Below are 25,020 nucleotides of genomic sequence, written 5' to 3'. Positions count from 1 at the left end.
GGGGGGTCAATAAAAGGGTTACGATTTTCTAAACTGACCTGTTGAAACTGTGTATGGGAATGGAACGGCTGCCAATTTGTTTGCAATGCGTTCGAACTGTACGGGAGTTCTTTTTCTCCTGACAGGCAGGTGAGATCAAAGTGAACCAGGACAAAAGGGGCTAAGCAGTGATTTGTCAGGGGACGAAAGGCAGTTCTGTCTGGGAAAGACCGGGCCTTCAGATCACTAACACACTAAAGAAATCATGGCATGAGAAAAAGTACAGCAAAAAAGGTTCAAAGGTCAGTTTGATTGGTCTGGATTATTGGAGCCTCCTTTTCAAACCAAAGAGCCAAGAAAAAATAACTATTGGCTAATAACCTTTGTGATGGGGGGGGGCTTTTAGTTTTGGGACCCATTTTTTTCCCCCTCACCGAACTATGAAGCAATAGACCTGTAACAAAGCCATATTGAAAGGTTTTCAGTCAGATTCAGAAAGTATGGCAAAACGTTATGTAATCATTTAATTAAAATGCGCAATTAAAACGTATACAGTAGTTGTAATCTGAATAGAATATTGTCCCCTTCTGTTTAGCTATAAAAAAATAATTTAAAAATAAAATAGGTGTTGACGCTACACATACTGGAACAAGTCCTTCACTTTTATAAGCAGGAAAATAATTGATTATTTGTAGTAAAAAATGTTTTAAAAAAACATACTGACCTTTTTCTTCAAGAGACGCATGTTCCAAATGGCTCCTTGCTAATTAGATCATTTCTTAGTATGAATTTGTTTCTTTTCTAATTTGGCTCTTGAACAAAAACAACTAAACCACGTTTCAAACCGATGTTCCGGCGGCACGCCAAACTGAATTATAGTATTCCGCGTTCTACCTAGCGAATTAGATACGGGTTCAAGTGATACCACAACTCGAATGATTACTTGGAAGATTCTTCAAGAGAGAAAGAAAATAAGAAAGATGACGGCTATTCTCAGCATGTTGGTGGCGACCGAGAAATGTCTTAATGAAATACTTAATTTGGAGACTCAGAACTCTAGCTCTTCTAAAGGGCGCTGCCGTGATTTATTCTGGTGGTAACATGTGATAAGTGTAGCATTGTGGGGCACACGATACACTCTCTGCATATAATATGCGTACATTAGCATTAAGTACAGTTAAAGTACAGTTTGTTGCGGTAGCGCTGTATGAAACCAAGGCGCACCAGAGGCGCGCTAGAGTCAAAAGAGCGTCAAGCCGGCGTGCTTAATTGTTTCCGACGCCGTTTCCGGTGGCCTAGTAAATATTTTGTGCTTGAATTCAATTCGGCACGCCGCTGAAGCATCAGTTTGGAACAGGGGTGGGAAAGAAGCGTGAATCGTGTTGATTGTGTTTTGTTTTGTTTTGTTTTATGACCGTCGAGTCTTTCTTGACTTTGTCAACAAACAAAGAGACCTGAGATCACACTGTTACCATAATTGTGAAGAAACACGTAATGATCACTTTAAATATTGTGTCTCTGGGACTCGTGGATGTTTTATGTTTGAACAAGTAATAGCTTTTTAATTGAAGAAGGAGGGTAGTTTTTCTATTGACCTACCACTCCCTCCTCATTGGTATTTTATAGCACAAATTGAAACGTCCTTCTTTTTCATCAGACGAAGACTTAAGTCCGTAAATGGTTTACGTGAGCCGAAGGAGGGGAGGGTAGGTTTACAGCATGCGATGCCACTCGGACAACGAATCTGGTTATTACAATGTCTAATTGGGCCCTTATTCAAATTACAAAATTGAAGTAGAATGCGGGCTCGTTTAATCTATTACATGGACCCCAACTCCCATGCATATTTAAATGTTTTTAGTCCGGATGGCTGTTTCGTGCTTCTATCAAGTTAAACATTAATGTGCAATAACTGGCTTCTAACATTCTAACTGTAGCCTGTCCATTAGAAAAACCAATACACGCTTCTTACCAGAGTGCGTGCGATATATAGATATATATATATATGTATACAAGGTGTATTATAGCACACACACACACACACAACACACACACACACACACACACCACACACACATATATTATATATATATATATATATATATATATATATATATATATATATATATATATTATAATTAATGAACACATTGTACAAATGCATTATATATAAACTACTGCACAAATATGCAAGTATCTATCAAACACCGTTTGTAAAACGAAACAGATTTAGTTTTACTTTTATACACTGCTGAATGTCGAGTGGGACGTAGGGGTTGGCAAGGATGGCTATCAAACTGTCAGTGGAAATTACTCATTAGGCCTACTCTCAATTACATTACTGAGCACGTTATGTAATGCTAGGCTACAACCTTTTCTTTCCCATAATCTTAATTAATTGTGCTTGATTTGCCACAGTTCCAAGCAAGTGGTCTCCCGCCACTTGGTGCTACGAAGGAAAGAACACAAATCAACTTCTCTCTGATTATTACTTTGAGGAAACAAAGTGCTTTGTGGGTGGTTAAAAGGCATAATTAAAAAATACTTCCAGAAAGAAACAGCCGGCCACATTTAAGTCCCAACCCTCTGTCAGAATTAAACCACATCAAACGCGGCTGTCTCGAAAATGGTCACCAGAAAACTTATGATATACATCAGTCAGTTTATATTTTGCTGATGTCTGACTTGCAGAAGCACTCTTCTGTTAATGCGTACAGCATTAGACAAGAGATTTAGCCACCTTCTATTTTAAATTTTTCAGTTAAGTTAAAACCCGTGCAATTCAGGACATATTTGTTGTATGGAGAAGACAAATTGATGGTGTAAACAAATTCTCCCTAGACCCCTTCAATAGCTTTAACAGCGTGTAGTGGTATAATGCCAAATGACACAGAGATTTGCAGATGATGGCGCTAATTATGAAAATTGTAACCATAATGCGATAAGATGGAAGCAAATTAAGCCAAAGTCATTTGCGTGTTGCTCTTCCGCCCACGGGCTACTCTGAAGGTTTAATATTAAAAGGGGTTAGGGTACTGCAGAATCCATACAAGCTTTAATACAGAATGAAACAATGGGGATCCTACTGTAGCACAAAAAAAGATAATCATAACGGGAGACGTATGAGCTGTCTAAGAGAAAACGAATGTGCGTAAAAACGCTTCACTTATCAGATGGAAGTTGGTATTGAGGGTCTTATAAATAGCTTATGTTGAAACGACATCTGCAATGACTGTTTTATTCATTGGTCTGGTCTATATTCAGCATTCAGAATGGAATCCACATGTAGCAAGTGTAAGATGCGTGTATGAATGCACTGTACTATAAATGCCACTGACATTCCAACAGAAAAGGTCTTGATCCGTCGTTTTCCTTCGTATTCTTTTTTTCACTGGGATTGCCTTTAAAGTGTCTGCCAAACGGACACTCGCACAGGAATGCCAAATTTCTTTAGAATGTTGCTGTAAAAATAGCCGACTAAGAAGAAAGGTCAATTGCTCAAGACAGAGAAATTACTAACTGGTGTAATTTTGTCGTATTTATTTCAATTCAAAATAACTTATATGTAGCAGAGCACTGCTATTTCCCTTTTAGTTAAATGCGACTAAGAAAAACAGCTATATTTAGTATACTGTAATAAGTCAGGCTTACTCCGTAGGATAGTTTATCAATAATCCGAATCTAAGAGTTTAATCACAATATTAAATTTTATAAAAAAAAAAAGAGGAGAAAATCTATTTTTCCTTTGTTTTTACAACCCTATCAGACTTGAACAGACCTATACTCTTTCTTTTTCTTTGAAAAAAAGAAACATTTTGCAGGAAACCCAACAGTATGAATGAACCAAAATCTCTTTCTTATGCTTCTGCTTTGTATGAGCATCTTTACAAATCACACTTGTAAGTTGCTTCGTTTTTAGCATCACTCAAGCTAGTTGGCACGTATTGTGAATTTGGATTGATAGTAGCAGACCCCAGGGAATGTTGATCTGAAGCCCACAGTGTATAATTTTCGAATGTATAATTGGCCTTTTGGATCTTTCAAAAGAAGTGCTCAGAAGAAGCTCTGCCCTCCGATGGCTTGTTCTTTGTGATGCGGTTTTCCGCAGTAAGCCGCTGTGTGTAATGCTGTGTAATTTTATCCATGCTGCACTCGCATAGTTCACACAAGACTGATACCTTGCCTCCCTTCTCCTTTGTTGCTGGAAGCTTCTTTTATTTCTATGCACTGTCGATCAACGAAATCTCACGATAGTCTCCCGGTGAAATGCAGTGGCTTTTTGCAGAAGCAGTCTATTTGGAGAGCAAGAGAGACCCATGATCACCACTCAGCCTAGTCCAAGCTGCTGGAACTGTGGTGGCCCTAATCAATGACTATTGATTTAGTAGATCTGATGAGATAAAAGAACAGAGACAAATAAAGCTGCCAATGTTTCTTCGGGTGGATCAGCGTGCTTTGCAACTAAGACGGAGGCAAGCAAGACTTCTTTAATGGGACCCCTTGTGCCAATATTTCCTATTCTACCAAGAAGACTAAGTGCTTCGGCCATGCCACAATGGTTATAATTCTGATTTTGTTGTTTCTGAGTTTCTTGGATACCAGTGAGCAAAATGTTTTGGCTGGGAGGTTGGCTAGGACACCAAAGGTTCCTTGTGCCAAGGGCCAGTCGTGTGACCCGAGGCTGCGCAGAGATGCTGCAGGACGCGGCGGAGTCTACGAGCACCTCGGGGGTGCACCAAGACGCAGAAAGCTGTACTGTGCCACAAAGTACCATCTCCAGATTCACCCAAACGGGAAAATTGACGGGACTCTTGAAAAGAACAGTCCGTACAGTAAGTATTGACGTCCATTTAAAAATAAAATGCTATTTATCTCATTGACATGGACAATGTATTGTATATATATATATATATATATATATATATATATATATATATATATATATATATATATATATTATATATATATCGTGATTATATATATAATATATATTATATATATGATCTATATATATATTGTAAAAAATTTGTTTATGTTTATGTGAACTTTATGCAAAATCAAGGCTTGACATTATTAACTTGGAATTTAGCTTTTGATTAATGTTTGAATATACATATTTAACTCAAACCTGTCTACGCAGACCACAGTTCAGTTGGAATACATTTTAACTAAACAGGAACAAGTCAATTGTATCAACCTATATACCTCACTAAACATTTTGAACAATTGTGCCATGATTAAAAAAAAAAAAAAAGTTTACACTTCACTATGTTTTGAAACACAAATGGTCTATATTTTACAGTGTTTTCGCGCAAGTGATTTGTTAAGAATACCATGCTTGTTTTAAGAACTGTAAATGGATAAAGTAGTTTAGTAACAATAGCCAACACTAGTGCTGTCACTTCGGTTCACAATCTGTGCTATATTTGCAGGGTTTATCCGAACACGCGTCACTTCCCTTAAAAGCTCACTGACAGAATGCTCAGGTACAATGCTAATTCAAAATGCCATCTGAATAAAGCCCGAAGATAACGTTTGTTTTCTTGTCATCACAAAGGAGGGCTTTGGATTGTAGCTTTTCTTTTAAGCCTTTCCTATGTTTTAAAAGGTGCTATTGGGGGTACTTTACAAGCTTCTCAAACTTACAGAAGGGCCTCTATACAGTATAAAAAGGGTTAAATGTTCTATAAAAAGAGAGGGCCAGTGACCACATGGAAACGTAAATAGACACTTAAAGTAAACAACCTATTTATTACCAATATAAAGAGATACATAAATAAGTTTGGGTTAAAATAAGTTCGCTATTTTAACTAAGACCACGCCAAAGGATATAGTTTTAGGTATTAAGCGTCTCCTTCTAACAGCGTTTCCTTCTAGTGGGTCTTTTGATTATTTTAATGATGGAACACGTGCAAACCAAAAACGTCAGAGGCTGAAGGATGGCGACTTTGGATAACTTTATGGTTGACTGCATAACCAAATGCTATACTGCACATGTGCTCCTAAAATATTATAGTTCTCTTTATGGAAATATATTATGCCTATACTTAGTTCTACTAAATTATAAAACATATTATTTGTAACGTAAGCATTCATTTTAACAAGACATCAAACGTGGCTGAATAAGAGATGCTTAAAAACATAGATTCAGGATGTAAGGGTTACAAGATTTAGCTAAATGTCATCGTTTAGGAACAAGTATACAAAATGTCAGGCATTAGGAAAGGATTGAAACTTTTTTTTCCCCAGGATTAACTGGACCTCTAGTTCAATGTCATTCAGCTTTTCCTTGGATTGATGTTAAATCTCATTGACCTCTGCCAGACATTAATCCGCCTCTTATTTCGAGGTCTCAATAAATTGTCAGGGGCTGGAATCTTTGTTCAAGTCAAAGAGGGAATTCTCTTAATCTCTGCCTTGTTTCTTTCATGGGAGGCTTTAATTGTTGCTGTATTTAGTCTGTGGACTACTCCAGTGGGGAACCTTTCTGAGAAAGACCCTTGAAAGCATAACGCAACATGGGCGTCATGACTGCCTGCTGTAGTTGTGAGCTTCATACACATAGTTTATTTTCCTAATATAGGCTTTCACAAAATGTGATATGATATATTAGCATTATAAAGCTAAAAGTGTATGGACAGTTTGCTGTGCAGTATGAAATGATCTGTTCATGGTTTCTTTCCAGGCATTGTAGAGATCACTGCTGTTGATGTGGGAGTGGTGGCAATGAAGGGGCTGTTTTCGGGCAGATATCTTGCCATGAACAAAAGAGGACGCCTTTATGCTTCGGTAAGTTCCATCACATTTTACAGCGGTCTAAGGTAAAAGCCTTGGGCAACTTCATATACTAGGAAGCTATTTGTTTTCCTTTGGTGCCTCTCGTGTAGCGCATATATGGCACATAATAAGGACGCCGAATTATACCAAATTACAACGTTACTGTATTGCCCCTTTGATATGCCATATTTTTGACAGTGTGTGGGGTGCAGGTTACATTTCCTGCGTGGTTTTTTAACCAGTTTCCCAAAGTAGTTTTAGTCCTGCCCATATCTACTACGGAGCCTCGTTTCGGTATACGATATACCAATATAGGCCAAACCCTAACTCGACATATTTAGAAACGCTGTTCAGTATATTTGGTTTTCGTTAGTTTTATTAAGCTGTTTTTGGTACTTTATAATGCCCTAAATCATATATTAGGCTACTGAAATGCTGATTTATTTAAACTGAAAACACTGAATTTAAACCGAGAGCATCCAAACACTAGTAAATAAACATTATTAGAAGACAGATCATATAACCGCAATGTACCGCAGTGTAGCAAAAGCTAGATTCGTTTAGGTGGCTACATTGCTATCTTTGATATACCTCATTACTCTATTTCATACAAAATAATCACATGAACCAATTTGTGACAGCAGCAGTTGTTAATGCATAGTTCACACTCTGTGAGAGTCTATCGAAAAAATAGAAACAGAAAACCAATATATCAGTAGTCATGCCAATTTTATCAATGTGCACCTGCTTTGGCCTTTTCATACATTTGTAAAATATTCTTGACCACATCAAAGGTGTATCTAATTACTGTTCTTTCAGACTAAACACATTTGTGCTTGCAGTAGTACATTGTAAACAATGTCATGGCAACAATAACGTTTGCCTCTTTTCAAACCCAGTTTTAATTGTACATTTTTCATCAGCTAGTGTAAATATTGTAATGTGTAGTTGTATTTTTCTCGGCCTAGTTACACATTGGACTATTGTGTCAGTGCTTCAAGGGAATGGCATGAAAAAAAAAACATGTTTTGTAAAACATCGGCTATAGCCTACTACATCAGTGGCCTGCCGTTGCACAGGTGCGGCAATATTTGTAAAGACAGGAAGGACTGATACTCACAAAAGCAATAGTTACACGTGTTTTAAATGCTGTGATGTCGACATGTTACGATATGAGTAATGTATAGGATAAACTACAGGTTGCTATTTAGGAAAACAGATTAAACACGATTCACAATCACAATCTAAAACGATACAGGCTACCGTGGGTTTCTTCTGCAAGTGTTTTTTTTTTTGTCTAATATTTAAATACGCCAATTCCTCATTCGTTTTTGCTTATCTCTCACAGGACGCGTATAGCGAAGAATGCGAGTTTGTGGAAAGAATTCACGAACTGGGTTACAACACATACGCTTCACGCCCCTACCGGACTGTGCCAAACGCGGCGTCTGGGGTAAAACGACGAGCCAGTGCTGAAAGACTGTGGTACATGTCTATTAACGGCAAAGGGCGACCAAGGAGGGGTTTCAAAACACGTAGAACACAGAAGTCCTCTCTGTTTTTACCCAGAGTACTGGACAACAAGGACCACGAAATGGTAAGGTTATTCCACACAAACGCCAAACATAGGGAAAGCATTCTGAAAACTTCAAACAAGAACGGAAGAAGCAGACGCGGGCATTAAATCACTCTTTTCTTGTTAAAGAACTCTAAGAAGCTATAGACTGATAAAACAGAACTACGTTAATATGACCAAAATTAAAACTGCTGGATTTGTCTACTGTTTATTATATCAAATGTGTTTATTTGTAGAATTTTTTTTTTTTTTTTTTTTATCATTACTAAATAATTAGTGTGTGTATATATATATATATGTAAATTAGTTTCTATATTGCAGTTGTGTCGATGATGAACATTTTCATTTGTGTGTACAAATGTTTTTTTAGAGCCCTATAAGACCTTTATTCTGGTATAGACTGAAATATGTTAAAGTTAAGAAAATATCCATCAATAAGAATATAGAGTAAATAGGGAAGCTCTTTTTCTGAAAAAAAAAAAAAAATAAATTGCTGAGCAATTCCAGAGTTGTTACTTATAATACCATAGCCTACTGTCTTTAAAAGTGCAAACAAATAACTTGCTGACCTACTGTTATGTTATTCACGTTTCAACAAGTTAAGCAATACATTAGTATTTCACCACATTAATGTAATGGTACGCTATAAAAAATACTGGGGTTTTTTTGGTATATTTATCTTAATGTTGACCTATTGACTGTATTTATAGTTTAATTCTAGTGTATATTTCCATATTATTAAAAGGTAGCCAATATCATTTTTTAAAAGTATTTTACACTAATATTACTACTTTTGCCATAATTTAAAACTTAAAACTGAAAAACAGGTCATTAAGAATTTTTTACAGTGTATGTTGTCTGACCAAGTTACTTTATATCAAATCATATCATGTCATATCATATCATATGTCACTTAAGCTTATCAATTGCCTAAAGACCGAAGAGTTACAAAATGCCAGTGTTATTAGAGTTTATGAAGTGTCTCAGAGTTTATAGTAGGTATTTAACATTTGACTGTAAAACCTGTGCATTGTCTTAAATTAACTTTTTTTAAAATTATTGTCCATGCCTGAAAGTTCCACTACACACAAGTGGTTTTCAGAAGCAAAGTGTACCATGCCTTGGTTTATCAAATTATGTTGGTATATTTTGAGGTTGCCAAAAATATATCAATACAGTAAAAATATATTGAATACAGGGACATTATAATCTGTGGATTTTACATGAAATTGTAAAACAGGGTTTGATAATTCAGTAACTGTCTCCAATAAACGCAATCCCAATGTACATTCTACAGTACCTATTGTGTCTTCTTACTGAAATGGTCCATTATACAGTTAAAATAGCTAGGACTGTTTCTGCATCCATTAACCCCAAACTGCATTGGTTAAACAAGTGTTTTTACAGTGTTCTTGCAATTCCAAATTAAGCATTTCTCTTGAGACCTTTAGTGAAAGTTATTTTTTTACTGTACATTGTTTCAGGTGACATCACCCTTTATGTGGGTGGGGTTATACTTAGGAATCTTTGTTTTTCTTACAAACATGAACAGTTTAGGTTGTTATTTCGGTTGCCAAAGGCAACGTCATCAACTGTGCAGTTGTCCAGTGTCAACATAAATGATAATTCTGTAGCCAAAAAGATTGGATTGAAAACTAAAAAAAAAAAAAAAAAAAAAAAAAGTTATTCTATACTTTTGAAGTTTGAAAACGTCCTCAAGGCTCTGACAATGGCAGTATCTCTAGGGAAACATGTGAAACTGTGTTCGCCTGAGAGTTTCTTTTTTTTCTGTGCAAACAACTGATGAGTGAACCTAAAATTCCAGTAAACAAGACAAGTAAGATATCTTAGAAACGTACTGCTCTTCTTTTGTAGGATTTGCATCTGTTGATTTCTCCTTAAAATGTAAGAACACTACTGAAACAGTTAGATCTTTTTTAGTAAAACAGTCGGAAATCTCGGAGTCTCCAGTTAAATGGATTTGTAGAGTAGGCCTACCAAATGTTATGAATAATTATAATAATAATAATAATAATAATAATAATAATAATAATAATAATAATAATACAAAAGTTGTTTATGATAACTTTTGCGTTTCTATCATATTCCTGATAGTACCCCTCCCACACCAGAAGATACACATATAAAGCGCATATAAATGAATCGTAAAAAAAAAAAAATTACTGAGTATGTGCTACAGTTTGTTGTATAGTTTTATAAATAGTACAGTTTATTAATTATAAAAACATTAGGTACATACCTGTCTAAATGAAAAAAAAATTAAATAAAGTATGACTAAGCGAGAAGAGCAAGTGCTGTAGCCTATGAACGTGAAACGCACACCCCAAGGCAAGGTGCGAACTGAATTGTATACCATAGTGAAACTTTATTGTAAAAGATAATGATATAGCAGCTCTTATTAAAACACATTAACAGCCAGGTGACAGACAGGGGCATTACACAGCCATCACTGCATTCAATTCAAGTCAGCGGGCCCATGTTGTTCCAGTTCTGGTCCAATACTTTTTTTCTGTAGGCAATTAAGGAGTTTTTGTGGGGAAAGAAATACAAATACCAGCATCCATTTTATTGCTCAAAGTTCACAGCAACTCTACCCCCGATGCCACAGTGAAGTCTTTACACTGGCCACCTCATACGGGTATCTGGTTACAGCAATCGTGATGTGCATGAATACACAGAAAAACAGGTAGCTCCGCTGGACACTCTAGTACACATGTTCTGAGTTGGGTTACCATTTCCTTTGTTACATTGATTCGTAACCGAATTCAGACAGGATTACCTTTGAACATTATACTCAATTGAGGAAAAAAAAATGCGTCCAACTCATGAAGGTATTCCTTCTTTTAAGCCAACATTTTTAAGAATACATCTTTCTTGGTAACTAGTTAAAACACCAATAAAGACAACATCAATTGAATAATAATAATACATTTTAAAAAATACATAGCTGTTTTTATACCAATTATTCAGTTGTGGCAGAACTCATAACCGAATATACTGGCATATGACACCCTAATTAGTTCAATCCCATTCAACAGGTAAACGGGAGCATCAGGGTTAGGGTTCTGGGTCTTGGTGAAGCATTCTGTGTTGACCTATTGCACAATAAAATGTATGCAAACATGTCATGGGGTCACGGCTGCTCATTAGCACAGTTGTGAAACAGTCCCTCCCACCCTTACCCTAGCCGCCCCAGCGAAGACAGAGCAAGCTTACTTTTGTCATGACACCCTGCGGTTCAAAGCATCAGATTCCCAGTCAAAAGAGTCTAGCAGACACTATGATAGGAGCTTGGTAACCCTTTAGCAGCTGTAATCTATAGCAGACCCGAGTCTCGAGTTCACTTGTAGACACTGCACCCTAGAGGTTGGAAGGGGGGAGTATTTTCCCTCACAGTTGTTGCTTATTTGTGTCATAACCCATTCCTTCACATTATACTCCATTTATAATAGGGGGCAGTGAAACTATAATAAGTAAGGATGGAAAGGAGAGGTGGGGTTGCGGGTGCTATTCTATATTTCTAGCTATGTAGATAGCTATATATATTTTTTTTATATATGCCCAATTTAATCTCTTTCTATCTTTATAAAAAGTGATTATTATATCAATACATGTTCATGATTAAAACTCATAGTACCTATTTATCACCAGGTAACTACTGTAAAAGCTAATTCACAACATAAAACATAGACACAAAGACAGAAATACAAATAATTACACTTAAAACAAATATCCTCTCCAAACCATCAGTTGATCAGTTTATCATACCACTAATCTAGTGCGAAAAGCCCTCCATGCCCTAAATCTATGGCAGAAGACAGAATGTATTCAAAACTCCAGAGCACTGATGAAATATTGTCCAATTAAAACTATTTCTATTCAGCCTCTCTCCATGCAGTCTCCTGGGTCTCCACCTACCCAAGCCTGCATTCCCTTCTAATTGATCTGGTCAAGAATGCCTCCTGCGCTCAGTCTGCCTCCAAACTGGTACTCTTTGTTCTTCAATGTTATTTCCACCATGGCAGTTTTCAGGTTCTAGGTCCTGCTCAATTTGTATGTGCCAATACACCAAATTATAAAGCAACTTGTTATGCTCACATTACCTAAATTAATGTGCAGTAGACAAAGACTCATATATGGTAGGTATTGTATAATAAAAAAAGAGAAGAGAATATTCAATCTATGCAATTCATTCAAAGTATTAAAACCTGTAATAAATAGCATGCACACTTTTTTTTTTAGATTCCACTCCTTTTATCCCACCATCATATCTACTTAATGTGGTTTTAGTTTTTATTTATATTTCATCACTAAATAAAGAATGAGTTACATTTTAAATGCTCTATACATTTCTTTTTTTGTAAACTGATATTTTTGTAAATATCCATGACAATACATATAATTCTTGTAAGCGAAACCAAAGATGTGTATTGTCAACTGAACTATAGGTATGTGCACAGTTGTTAATTTATTTTGTGAATTCCACTTGTATCACAGTTCCCTATTCTAACTCCAAATGGTCTTGCTGCAATAAGACCATATGACTTAATGACTTACACAGTTGGTTGTAAGTCACTAAGACACACACACACACACACACACACACACACACACACACACACACATCCCCAAATAAACATTTTCAAAAAATTGAAGGACTGAAAGAAAAAATAAATAAAAATCAGCCCAAGCAAGGCGGTCTTTTTTAGTTAAGATTTGCTCTTTTATGAAGAACATTACATAATCCACACAATTCCCTGCACAATTCACAGTACAAAGATTTTCCAGCTCACCAAAGTCTGATGGCCTCTATAGCCTGGAAAGCTTGCATTGGGTTTTCGAGGGTTGTGGTAATGGAGGAAAGGTTTCTGATCATTTTGTAGGCTTGCTACATGTTAAGAGCTGTAGCAGGAAATAAGTACGAGATCCCTGCAAAAGTTACAACAATCCCACTAAAGGAGAATTAAGGAGAAAATAGGTCAGCAATCTGTGGAGACCTTTTTTCTTGATTGCATTCTCCTTCTGTGCTAATGCCATTGTGCGTCTAGTGTAACAGGTGGGAAGAAAAGGAGAACTCCTCCCTTTTGTGCTCTCAAGCTTTTTTAAGGAAGTGGCCCATTTATCTGGTCCCTTTGTTGAGTTATTATTTTAACTTGTTTTGTTTATTGTTAGATGGGCCCCCAATTGTTTTCTGCAATAAACACTGTTACCTAAGTGTTTTGGGGCAATTGCAGTGTTTAAGTGGCATTTGAAATATCTGAATAGCCTGACTTAAAACAAGCAACAGATATTCAAGCACAAGAAAATGTTACATTGCTAGTGGAAGTAAAAGATAAGAAATGGATGTTAAAACCTTAAATACACAGCTGATCTGATTGAGAACAGTCGATTAAATGGAACATTATCAAGTAAAAATCATCCCATAGGAATGGGCCAATAGGTTTTAGGTGCAGCGCAACTCTTTATAACTTGAGCCAGTGCCCTAAGAAGGGCAGCCTGCTTAATTCATTTTCCAGCATTAACACTGTTTGAAATTGAGTGGCTATGAACAGCAATAACCAAACTAAGACTCTGCAGCCCCTGTTCACAAAGTTTTAACTCAGGGAGTTTAATACTATCGTGTTTTTTGTTGTTGATCATTTTCCTTAAATCTGTTATGATCAAATAAAAGCTTTGTATTCATAAAGCTGTTCTAGGCTTTTGTTCTTTACATTTTAGAACAGTTTCGTGAATGTCAACTTTGATCACTGCATGTCAGATACATGTCTAAAATGAAAGCTGCATTCTGATAAGCTGGGAAAATGTTGTGCCTTTCCAGTTTGCGGTTTCTCTTACACAGCATCAATTTTTTTTTTTGCTTTAATGCCAAACAAGAAGCACAGTCAATTTCTTGTTGTAGCACTTGCCTCACCTAAAACGGTGCACCAGATGCAGTCTGCCCCAGAGTGGTTTACTTGTAAGGAAGATGAAGATTTATTTCTATGTCTGTCCTCCATTGCATTTATTGCTAGATCGAGATGACTGAAGTGAGGGGCTCACCGTGTTAGAATAGATAATGTGCATAGACAATGGAACCACTGTGTGCAAAATTTACATTTCCTATTAAATCAGTTTTCAAAACATTCTGACACTTAACAAACAATATCAAATGTTATTCATACAAGAACTGCTCTTCTCAAAATCATACGGAACTTTACCTTTACATCCATCTTCTAAATGTGTTGTACAAGACATGTTTTCACAACAGTATGCCAAAAATACTAGATAAGGTTGGATTTTAACAAGAAATAGGGTATTGAGGTAATAAAAAGATTTAGTTTTAAAAGTATTAAAAAAATCCAAAGATGGTGCTATCAGGAACAACTTATTCCAGAGGTAAAGGGGTAAAAATGGTTTAACAGGAAAGGGTAGAAAAATAAATGGTTGAAAAAAAATTAATTCTGGCATCTCAGAGACATCAGTAATATGAGGAAAAAAAACTCCAACATGGCACCTAGGAAGCTACTGAAGGTTAAAGTCAAGGGCACCCAACAAATTCCCCAGGGGAGCAGGTCATACTAAAATGTTTAAAATAAATGCAATAAATTCCAGTGATATAAGTAAGTCATTTTGTGGCAGTGATGACCGACCACAGGCACAGGGATATGGGCAATCTATAAACACCTTCTCACAGGGGAACTGTGATGATCAGTATGTTCTGAAATTACAGAAGGGATGCAAGTACAATCACACTTGTATTACAGATCGGGCTCTAAGTGGGGCAGTGGGCCAATGCAAAACATTTCCCCTTTGATCCTGGTTTTGAATCCAGCGCAGGTCACTAGTGACATATTTGGTACTGGACACTATTGCAGCCAATGATTAGATAGGCATGAAGCTTGAATTGCTCCCTCACCTCCCAAGAGAATGTGGTCTCTCCAAGGCAGGGCAGATGATGCATACATAAAGAATACAAGAAGCCAAAAACATAAAACAAGCTACTTGTGAAACACGAGGAATATACAGGAATGAAAATGGGTAAAAAGACAGAATGTTAGAAATTGAACTGACCAAGGCTGTGAAAAGGATGAGCTACAGGACCATGGAGAGCAGGTACTTAACCTTCAGAGGTAAGTCTCCATGTTATTGTAAATATATATATATATATATATATATATATATATATATATATATATATATATATATATATATATATATATACACACACACACACACACACACACACACACACACACACAATGAAAACTATAAAAACTATAAAAGTTAGATGGATTTTTTTCTCTCAACATCTTGTAATATTATTTGAAATACCATGTCAACTTTATTATATAAGCATTAACATTTCATAGCCATGATGTATAACTGTAGAGGTTATAGTACAGTAATAATATATTCATGATACATTGTTTTTGCCTCAGTGAATATTAGAAATATTTGAAATTAACTTTTTAACGTGTTTATATGAATGAAGCTAAAATTTCTAGCTGTTAACAATGCAGATCCATGTCACTACATTTATGAGCGCATGACAAATACAGGTAAAAACTGAAACCAACATCAGCATAGGGCTAGCATATTCAAAGATAGGTATAACAAAAACGTTGCTGAATAACAAAAACAAAATCTAAACCACCAGACCAAGAAACCTCCTTCAGGCTTATGCTTTTATTGAAAGTGACTTATTGTTATGGCTGTTATAGAGTTCATTTGAGTGGGCTATTTAGCCAGAGGTAGCTGAATTGTTGTTTGCATTAAAATAATTTTTTTTTCAAACACTGTCGCACACTGCAGTTAAACTATTCGTATATTCATAATGTATACCCTCCATATCGACCACAAATGTAATTATATTATATATATACTATATATATATCTATATTAAAATATATATATATATATATATATATATATATATATATATATATGTGTGTGTGTGTGTGTGTGTGTGTATATATATATATATATATATATGTATATATATATATATATATATATATACACACACACACATACACATATAGAGAGAGAGTAGGCTGTGTGGTCCAATGGTTAAAGAAACGGGCTTGTAATTAGCAGGTCCCTGGTCCCTGGTTCATTCTGTGATCCTTAGCAAGTCACTTAACCTGACTCTGCAGCTGACACACACCCTATAGTCTCTTATCTTGTAAAGCGATACAAATAGGCTGTCTTTAACAGAATTGCTTGTGTATTTATTTATTTTCCAGTTAAATAATACACATTTGCTTTACAATAAAAACCTTATTAACCATGAAATATGATAGAATATGCCATGTGTTTGCAGTAAAACATTAATGTTTTCAGGTCCAGGAATGCTTCATGACTGAGTTGATTTATTCAATTCGCAGTATTTTGTTCAAAACAAATTGTTTTAGACAACTTGAACATAAGAAAACTATCACTTTGATTAACAAATACATATTTATTTGATTTAAATAAGACAATAGGCAAACTCAGTGTTGCCTATAACTTTAGGATATTGGCAGAAATTAGGATATTGCCAACAAAGCCACGAATTACGCAATATATTTGGTCGAGAGTTCTGTAGCATACAAGATAATACAAAATTGCTCACGATCCACGAGGCACTAACGGTCCAAGGTCCTCAAAGTTTTGTGGTGCATTTGTAAATATCATAAGGTGCCCCAAAACCATTTGAAACGAAATTTCCCACTTTAATGTAAAGAAAGACAATCAATATACAAGTTATTTAGCCTATAGTGTATTTCATATACTTCAAATTAAGTTCAATGTAGATTCTGTCTATGCACATCGCTGTCGGTCCCTTTTCTCTCCATCAAAAGAAAAATGAAACATATACAGGAGCCCACTCAGCAATTTTAAAAAACCACATAATCCTTGCCGTTAGAAATCTATAATTATATAAATGTATTGTATGTGTTATGTAATAGTGCCGCATTTTAATTCCATTATTCACTTTGAATAGTGGAATGCTACAATCATTAAAAATAAAACGAAAATCACAAATGCACTGAACAAACTAGATGTGTATGGATACAGAACAGCGCTAATAAGTTTACCAACACAGTAAAATGAAACATTGTGTTTTGTTGGAGTATAGGCCTAACAACACGTCTTGTTTAATTGTTCTTAAACGTGTCGGTTGTCCTATAGTGTAACCCTGTCGATTTAGCGAGGTGTGTAGCCTAGGTGAGACATTATTAACCCTGGGATAGACTTTCGGTCTGACGTTAAGGAGTGCGCATTACTCTTAGAATACACCGATCGAATGGTTTCAAATGAGGGTGCCAATGTGCAACAGTCAATTTTATGACAACTACTTTTAAAATGTTATACCTGACCTTCTTAACACAGCAATGACTTACTTGGTTACGGCTTCCAGTGTATTCAAACCACCAAAGAAATGAAAAACAAAGGATAGTCCTATATTAATTTTCAGTTTAAATATGCACACTTACACATGTGTCGGTGTTAAAATATTCAAATAAATAGGATAGGGGGAGATTCCATGAGCTCCTTATTTAACAACAACAACAAAAAAAAGTTGTAGGCTGTAACTTTCAGTGGTAAATGCTTTGTGAATAGCTCCTAACATCGCTTCGTTTTCTGATCAGTCCTAGCTTCGTGTAATGTAACTTTTGCAATGTCTGATCCCTAATTTTCTAAAAGTAGTCTACAATAATAATAAAAATAAATAAATAAATAAATAAATAATAATAATAATAATAATAATAATAATAATAATAATAATAATAATAATAATAATAATAATAATAATAATAAAAACTGTTACTGGTTCAAAAACGAATTATTTATTCAGAACACGATCCCAATAAGACTCAATAACACCCAATAACCCAAAACTGCAATACACCTGCTTAATAACATCGATAACCTGTCATTATTTTTAAAAAATAAAATCCTTAAAATACACAGGGTACAGATTTTCAGCAGAGAAGTTTATCCTCAAGAACGCACCTGATAGAGTATAGGATTACTGCAACTTACTCTGTACTGCAACTTGTCTCTAAGTGGGGTATGTACAAAACACACCCCCATCAGTTCATAGGGTTCAAAAACTAAAATAAACGTATAATCCAGGACTTAAAAATAATCAACCAAAAAAAAAAAAAAAAAATAATAAAATCTTAAAAACTTTCATTCTTATTTTGGAATCCACTGTCAAATTATTTCGAGGCTCCTGTTACATTGTCATTCTTTTGTCACTTTGCCACTCTGATCTACTCCAGTGCTTGTAACATTGTGCGTTACAAAAGGCGGGTTTGATCACCGCAAACGCTTGCTACAAGCAGAGGAGGTCTATGAAGTCACACGGAGATCAAATAACCCGACTGCAAAATACGTGGTTTGTGTGCATATGGCTCGCCAGCGGGCAGCACTTAATGAATCAGCGGACCCAAGATGAGAGGGTCGCCCAGCGACAGTGCGAGTTATTTGGTGTATGGCCCCAGATCTGACGGCATTCCATGCCCCTATTTGCACAATTATAAAAAATGTGCCTTTTTATATAGAGAATCACCCAGACGTGAACGTGAGAACACGTTGTCATCCGAATCTTTTGCCAAGTGACTCGTTTCTCTCCTTAAAAGCCACATATAGCTGTTTGCTTTGGATAATTAGATTGAAACATGAAAAAAAAAAAAAAAAAAAAAAAACATTGTTTCGAAGTGAGCAATACTAGAAAGTAAAAAATTACAATGGATCAAACAATGCCATTGCAGTTGTGGATATACTGAAAACGCGAATGTCCACGAATGCGTTTAGGTATTTAAAAAATAAAGAAGAACTCACGGGTGATCTGTCTATCTGTTCTCTTAATTTCCCTGTCTACTCCAGATCGCTCAAAAGGCTGTGTGAACAGTTCCTAACCATAGATTTGAAATTAGACTTCGAAATGAACATCAGCAAGTGTGAGTCAACAGACAGAAATTCCGTTTATAACTTGATTACGGTGGTCTTGAAAACGTAGATTTCAATATTGCAATGCATGATGCACACTTAATTTGTTCGGGCCAGCATCATCCAACAGTGTCTACGTTGAGCAAATTCTCAATATGTAATGTAATGGTAAGCAGTCTGCGACGGGTCCACTTAAGTCACTGTCTCTTTAATGACGTGATTTATGTCTAAACTAAATCATGTGTCACAAATGAACAGGTGCAGGGGCGTGCACAAGGGGTGTGTTTGAGGGGCGGGGAAGGGGGGGGGGGGGGGGGGGCAAGCAGGGGCACTGCCCCCTCCAATGATCATCTCCAAAATATTGATTTTGCTTATCAGTGTATTGGGTTTGCCATTTCTGTCACTGACACTAACAAACTGAATGTATTTCCTCATAACGTGCAGTTAAGGACTGGCGCGACCCTTAATGTTTGAGTCCAACTGCAGTGGTACAATTAGCGGAAAAACCGCACATTTTATTAAATATGCTATTTTATGCTAAGATGAAAACATGAACACTGTTAATTTACTTAAGCGAAAGCACTTGTGAAGCTGAATCAAGACTAACACAGAAACCCCGGAAGTGCAGAATAATCAATACAAATTTAAGGCTTAACCAAACCTCAAGCCTGTACTGTATATGCTATAAAGTTGTTTAAAGTTACCATGCATACAATACCACTTCACACAGTACAAATACTTTGGCTGTAAGGTTACAACAGGCATCGTTTTCATTGAATTTGTAAGCTATTGATAATTAGTCTAAAATCGACGGAATCATCTGAGCTCAACTTAGATATATAGCACAATAATAATTAACAGGGTGCCAATTTGCTGATTCTTTCACAGTTAACGCCCGCATCTGAATTTTACTAATAGTTAAAAAGGTTAGTTGACAGTGCGATTATGGTGTGTTCCAAATTATAAACAACAGGCAAATACTTTGATGTCTGCCATACATTAAACGGTTGCTAGCATACAAAATGGAATGTGGCACTCTCTTTAGGTCAGATAAGGTATATGAATTAATACGATATATATATATATATATATATATATATATATATATATATATATATATATATATATATATATATATATATATATATATATATATATATATATAGATATATATATATATATATATATATATATATATATATAGATAGATAGATAGATAGATAGATAGATAGATAGATAGATAGATAGATAGATAGATAGATAACATGGACAGGGCATGCTATTCCATTACACTTGTTCTAGAAAGATCAATAGTATTAGCACCTATGTGAGCTTTCACCTTGCCAATAGCAATTCTATCTTATGTTGCATCCTTTACCAGAACAGCAGGAGATCTTGTCGATGTGAAAAGGCCAAAGCTATAAAGACCATGACTCACTATTACCAGATACTTGTTGTGTTAACCTAGTAGTTATCCTAGATACTTCTGACATCTTTGCACTTTAAAAGCAATCTATGGTCTATAGACATTATACATCATCTCACTCCAAATATGTTATAGAATACATTCAGTCTTGCAATTAATAATGCCTATGTGCATAATCAAATCTGAAAAAAAATGTGCATCTGAAGAAAATATCTTTAAGTCTATGTTTTCTCAATATATTTTAATCATCTATTTGTGATTTTTAACATCTGATAAAAATCCCATTGCTGATTAGAAAATACACATACTATATGAAATAATATATGTTGATGTGTTTTAATCTAATAATAAAATGTTGAACTCTGCTGGAAATTTAGAAATCAGTGTTTTTTCAATTTAAGTAACAGCAACATTTAAAATGCTTAAAAGGCTTTTTTTTTTTTTTTTTTTTTTTTCTTCATACTGTTCATTTATATTAATATTAAACTCTCCCTTGTGGTAATTGCATTCTGTTGCTTTCTCATTTTACATTCTCCCATACGTAAATTATTATGATTTATTATTTTTTTTTTTAGCTTTTAATGAAGAGGATTTTATTATTAACCACGTCGCCAGCGTACCACAACAACTTAAATTCCAGGGTTTCACAAATAAAATGCATGTAAAGTTCAGTTTACAATAGTATGTGCAAGTAACGGGATTTTATCTGATCAACGTCAATTCTGACATTTGTTTAATGTTACCACTTCCTTTTTACTGCTAAATGTTAGCATAATGTTCACCAAAGGGATCAGTAGCATCTGTGGGTGACGATTGTGTTAAAGTGAATACTGCCCCATGCTGCAGGAGGTGGTGTGTGATGTAATAGGTAACGAAGCAGATATAAATATCGTTGGTCAGGGTAGAGCAGCATGGCTGAGCTGGGCTGGTATAGGCGTTCAACACTTCTTTAGACAACTCTTCTCCTGTGGCTCACAACAAATTGGGATCAAGTTCGAATAAACTTGCACAGAATCGAATCCACTTCACAGTGGAGTCTCCATGCAGTACCAAAGAGAACGTCACAGCTCCGTTTGGAACTGAGCGTTTTGCTTTCTTTATTTTCCTTTTTCCTTTGGTCTAAGTATACAGCGGAGCTAGAGGTATTTTTAGTGCAATCGACTCCTTCAACCACGTGTGCCCACGTTGATCAGGATGTCCATTCAATCGGCCTTCTTGCCAATATTGGCCCTGGGACTGGTGTCGTGTTTAGTGCACTGCGCTCCCTTCCCCGGTGGGCAAAACGGCACTCCGGAGCGCCACTGGGAGACCCTCTACTCTCGCTCTTTGGCTCGGATCCCCGGGGAAAGGAGGGATATCAACCGTGACAGTGACTATCTTATTGGCATCAAAAGGCTGCGGCGCCTTTACTGCAATGTAGGCATTGGGTTTCATATTCAGGTTTTGCCCGATGGAAAAATAACCGGAGTGCACAACGAAAATCGATACAGTAAGTACAGTGTATTTTTTGCCTGTGATTATTTTTTAGTTTAGGGATGATTTTCAGTTTCAGATCTAATTTATCTGATTTCCACAATGTAAAATGTTTTAATTGCAGTGTATTTGCAGGTGATGTTTATGTTGGGTCAGCACTGCATTTTCTGTAGCAGATACAGTGACTCTGTATATGTGTGTGTGTGTGTGTGTGTGTGTGTGTGTGTGTGTGTGTGTAAACATAGTTTATACATTTACTTTGAATGTGTTTTTGCCTTGCATATACAATATGATCAAATGCATTATACACTGTGTCAGATTCTGAGATTATTATGAACGTTTTTTGAATTGCATATTGCAAAGTCATATGAAAGTCGTATATTCTAAGAGCTGGGCGTAAAATATTGAAGTTTATTTAAATGTCACAATCAGTCAACGTGACAAACTTATGCATGTGAGGTTTCATCTTAAATTAGTTTTTAAGATTTGATTACACACACAAACCGGCACCACTAGGCTTCCTGTCTAATAAAGAAATACGAATGGGTTCTTCAGTATTTTCCAAGTTAGCTGGAGGGCACAGTTAATGGTGTAACTATAGAGGACTTGTGTATACGGCCTTGAAGACCATGCTAATCATGCGCTTGTTTGAACAAAATAAGCAGCTTCTTTTTTGGATCCAAAAAATGTTCAAAGCATTATTTTCTGATGTAGGATAGAATCAGGTGTTCATGCACCTCGACATCTGGACACACACACACGCAGCTTGCATGTTTTTTTTTGTTTTATAATAACCAAGTTGGTATTCACAAACCAGTTGAACGTTTAATGTCAGTCCATCGGTTCTTATGTTAGAATCTATACAGGAAAGTATCTGCTAGGGTTTAACCCCACGGCCCCACACGTCTAATTAATATTCTTCTGGAGACAATAGAATGTTAGAGGAAAGCATGTGGCAGAAAACAGAACCACAAATATTAATGGGACTATCCATAAATTACGAAATTGTGCAGTTTAATTTGTTGCATGTGCAGGGAATTTACCGGAGAAGACGACATACTGTTACAGTGGCCCGTTTAAGAATACAAAAAATAAAAAAATAAAATAGCTCATTTTTACATTACAGTCTATCAATAGAAATAAAATATTTGAAAAATATAACTGAAAGAGAACGTAACAGTTCCTTCACGTCAAACTTAACTATATATTATAAAGCAATAGTTTTATACTTTTAAACTCAATGGGCTCCACAGATTAAATCGATGCAAATCCAATGTCATTTTTATCATCTACTTTTGTTTCTAGGTCTTCTTGAAATTTCCCCTGTGGAAAGAGGTGTTGTGACACTATTTGGTGTAAGAAGTGGTCTTTTCCTGGCCATGAATGGCAAAGGCAAGCTCTATGGATCTGTAAGTTATGACAAATTAGTTAAGATGCGTGTTCGCATCTTCTGAAACCCTCTGCCTCGCATTGTTAGGCGCAGTCATTGCATGCCTGTAGTGTTTCGCTGTGTTTGTATTGTGAGCCCGATAAACTGTGGATGGATATTGCCGTAGATCATCTAGTCTGCATTCCATTCTCTGCATTGCCAGCCAACACATGTACCTACTGTCCTCCCCATCGTAACGCTGAATTGGTCAATCTAGACCACCCGTAATGCGCCCTGTAGTCGTGTATCAACCCCCCCCCCATTCCCTCCTTCCTTCCTATGTTCCACAAGCTATTAACACAGCTCACCTGCTCTTGTTGCCAGTACGTTACAGGTAACTGTGTCTAATAATCCAAAGCGCGTTTCACTCGTCATCATTCTGAAAAAAGTCATTTTCACAAATGTTTAGGCTTAATGATGTTTATTAAGACGGCTGATCTGTGTAGCATGGATCAACCATTACCTTCGTACATTCAGTTGTCCAACTCAATTCTATAAGCCAAATATATTTAGGCAGTTGAACAACATTCCCAGATGTGTTTACCTTCAGCTGGAATGATCAATAATTGAACATTGAGAAGTGTGTCGTAGTAACGGCGTAATAAGCAAGTGCAAAGAAACCATTTGGTTCTTATTCTCTGACAATAACCATATTTTTCTCTTTTCTTTTTAGACACATTTCAGTGAGGAGTGCACGTTTAGAGAGATGCTCCTGGCCAACAACTACAACGCATACGAATCCCGAGCGTATCCCGGGATGTATATAGGAATAAGCAAAACTGGCAAAACAAAGAAAGGAAACAGAATTTCCCCAACAATGACAGTTACGCATTTCTTACCCAGAATCTGAGTGATCCTTCTAGACTTTACCTCAAAGAAATGAGACAGATCGGGCGACACAAAACAGTGCACTTTCAAACGGAGCGTTTTATGCAATAGTATCATATTTAAATTTATTATTAAGATTATTAAAGATATATATATATATATATATATATATATATATATATATATATATATATATATATATATATATATATATATATATATTTATAATTATCATGAGTTTTATATTTCTGAGAAAATGCCTTTCAATTCACGAGGCAATTGTAAGAGACCTCCTACAGTACGTTTTTTTTTTTTTGTGTGTTTGTTTTTTCAATGTATCACAGGTGTGCTGCTATTACTTGTTCAAACAAGTGCAATGTAATTCCTTTATTTACATTTAGTTTTTGCACTGTTTATAAATTATGTTGTATAGTGAGCGTCCTTGAAGATCTACGTGTATTTTTATTTGTAAAAAGATAAGTCTTAGTCTTTGGCTATAACTCGTGAAAACCTAGTCAGTTCGAATAGTGTAGCTTGCAGGAAATGTACAATGTCTGACCTCCTTTGTGCACAGTTGCTATTCAATTGAAG

General features: G+C 35.8%; 2 protein-coding genes across 2 annotated transcripts; both read left to right on the top strand.

Moving 5' to 3' along the window:
• The first annotated feature begins 4,156 nt into the window (after positions 1-4,156).
• On the top strand, positions 4,157-8,588 carry fgf3 (fibroblast growth factor 3). The gene is made up of 3 exons (XM_041219358.1): positions 4,157-4,811; positions 6,665-6,768; positions 8,105-8,588. Exons 1-3 carry the CDS (start codon positions 4,535-4,537, stop codon positions 8,438-8,440), a joined length of 717 nt encoding a protein of 238 aa, XP_041075292.1. The 5' UTR covers positions 4,157-4,534; the 3' UTR covers positions 8,441-8,588.
• Positions 8,589-21,720: 13,132 nt separating this feature from the next.
• Positions 21,721-24,515, top strand: fgf4 (fibroblast growth factor 4). Its single transcript, XM_041219537.1, has 3 exons — positions 21,721-22,188; positions 23,478-23,581; positions 24,275-24,515. Exons 1-3 carry the CDS (start codon positions 21,894-21,896, stop codon positions 24,449-24,451), a joined length of 576 nt encoding a protein of 191 aa, XP_041075471.1. The 5' UTR covers positions 21,721-21,893; the 3' UTR covers positions 24,452-24,515.
• Positions 24,516-25,020: the final 505 nt, after the last annotated feature.

The sequence above is a fragment of the Polyodon spathula genome, chromosome 19, assembly GCF_017654505.1.
Source record: "Polyodon spathula isolate WHYD16114869_AA chromosome 19, ASM1765450v1, whole genome shotgun sequence".
Lineage (NCBI taxonomy): Eukaryota > Metazoa > Chordata > Actinopteri > Acipenseriformes > Polyodontidae > Polyodon > Polyodon spathula.
Note: the sequence above shows the minus strand (reverse complement) of the source record. Positions and strands in the feature narration are given on the sequence as shown.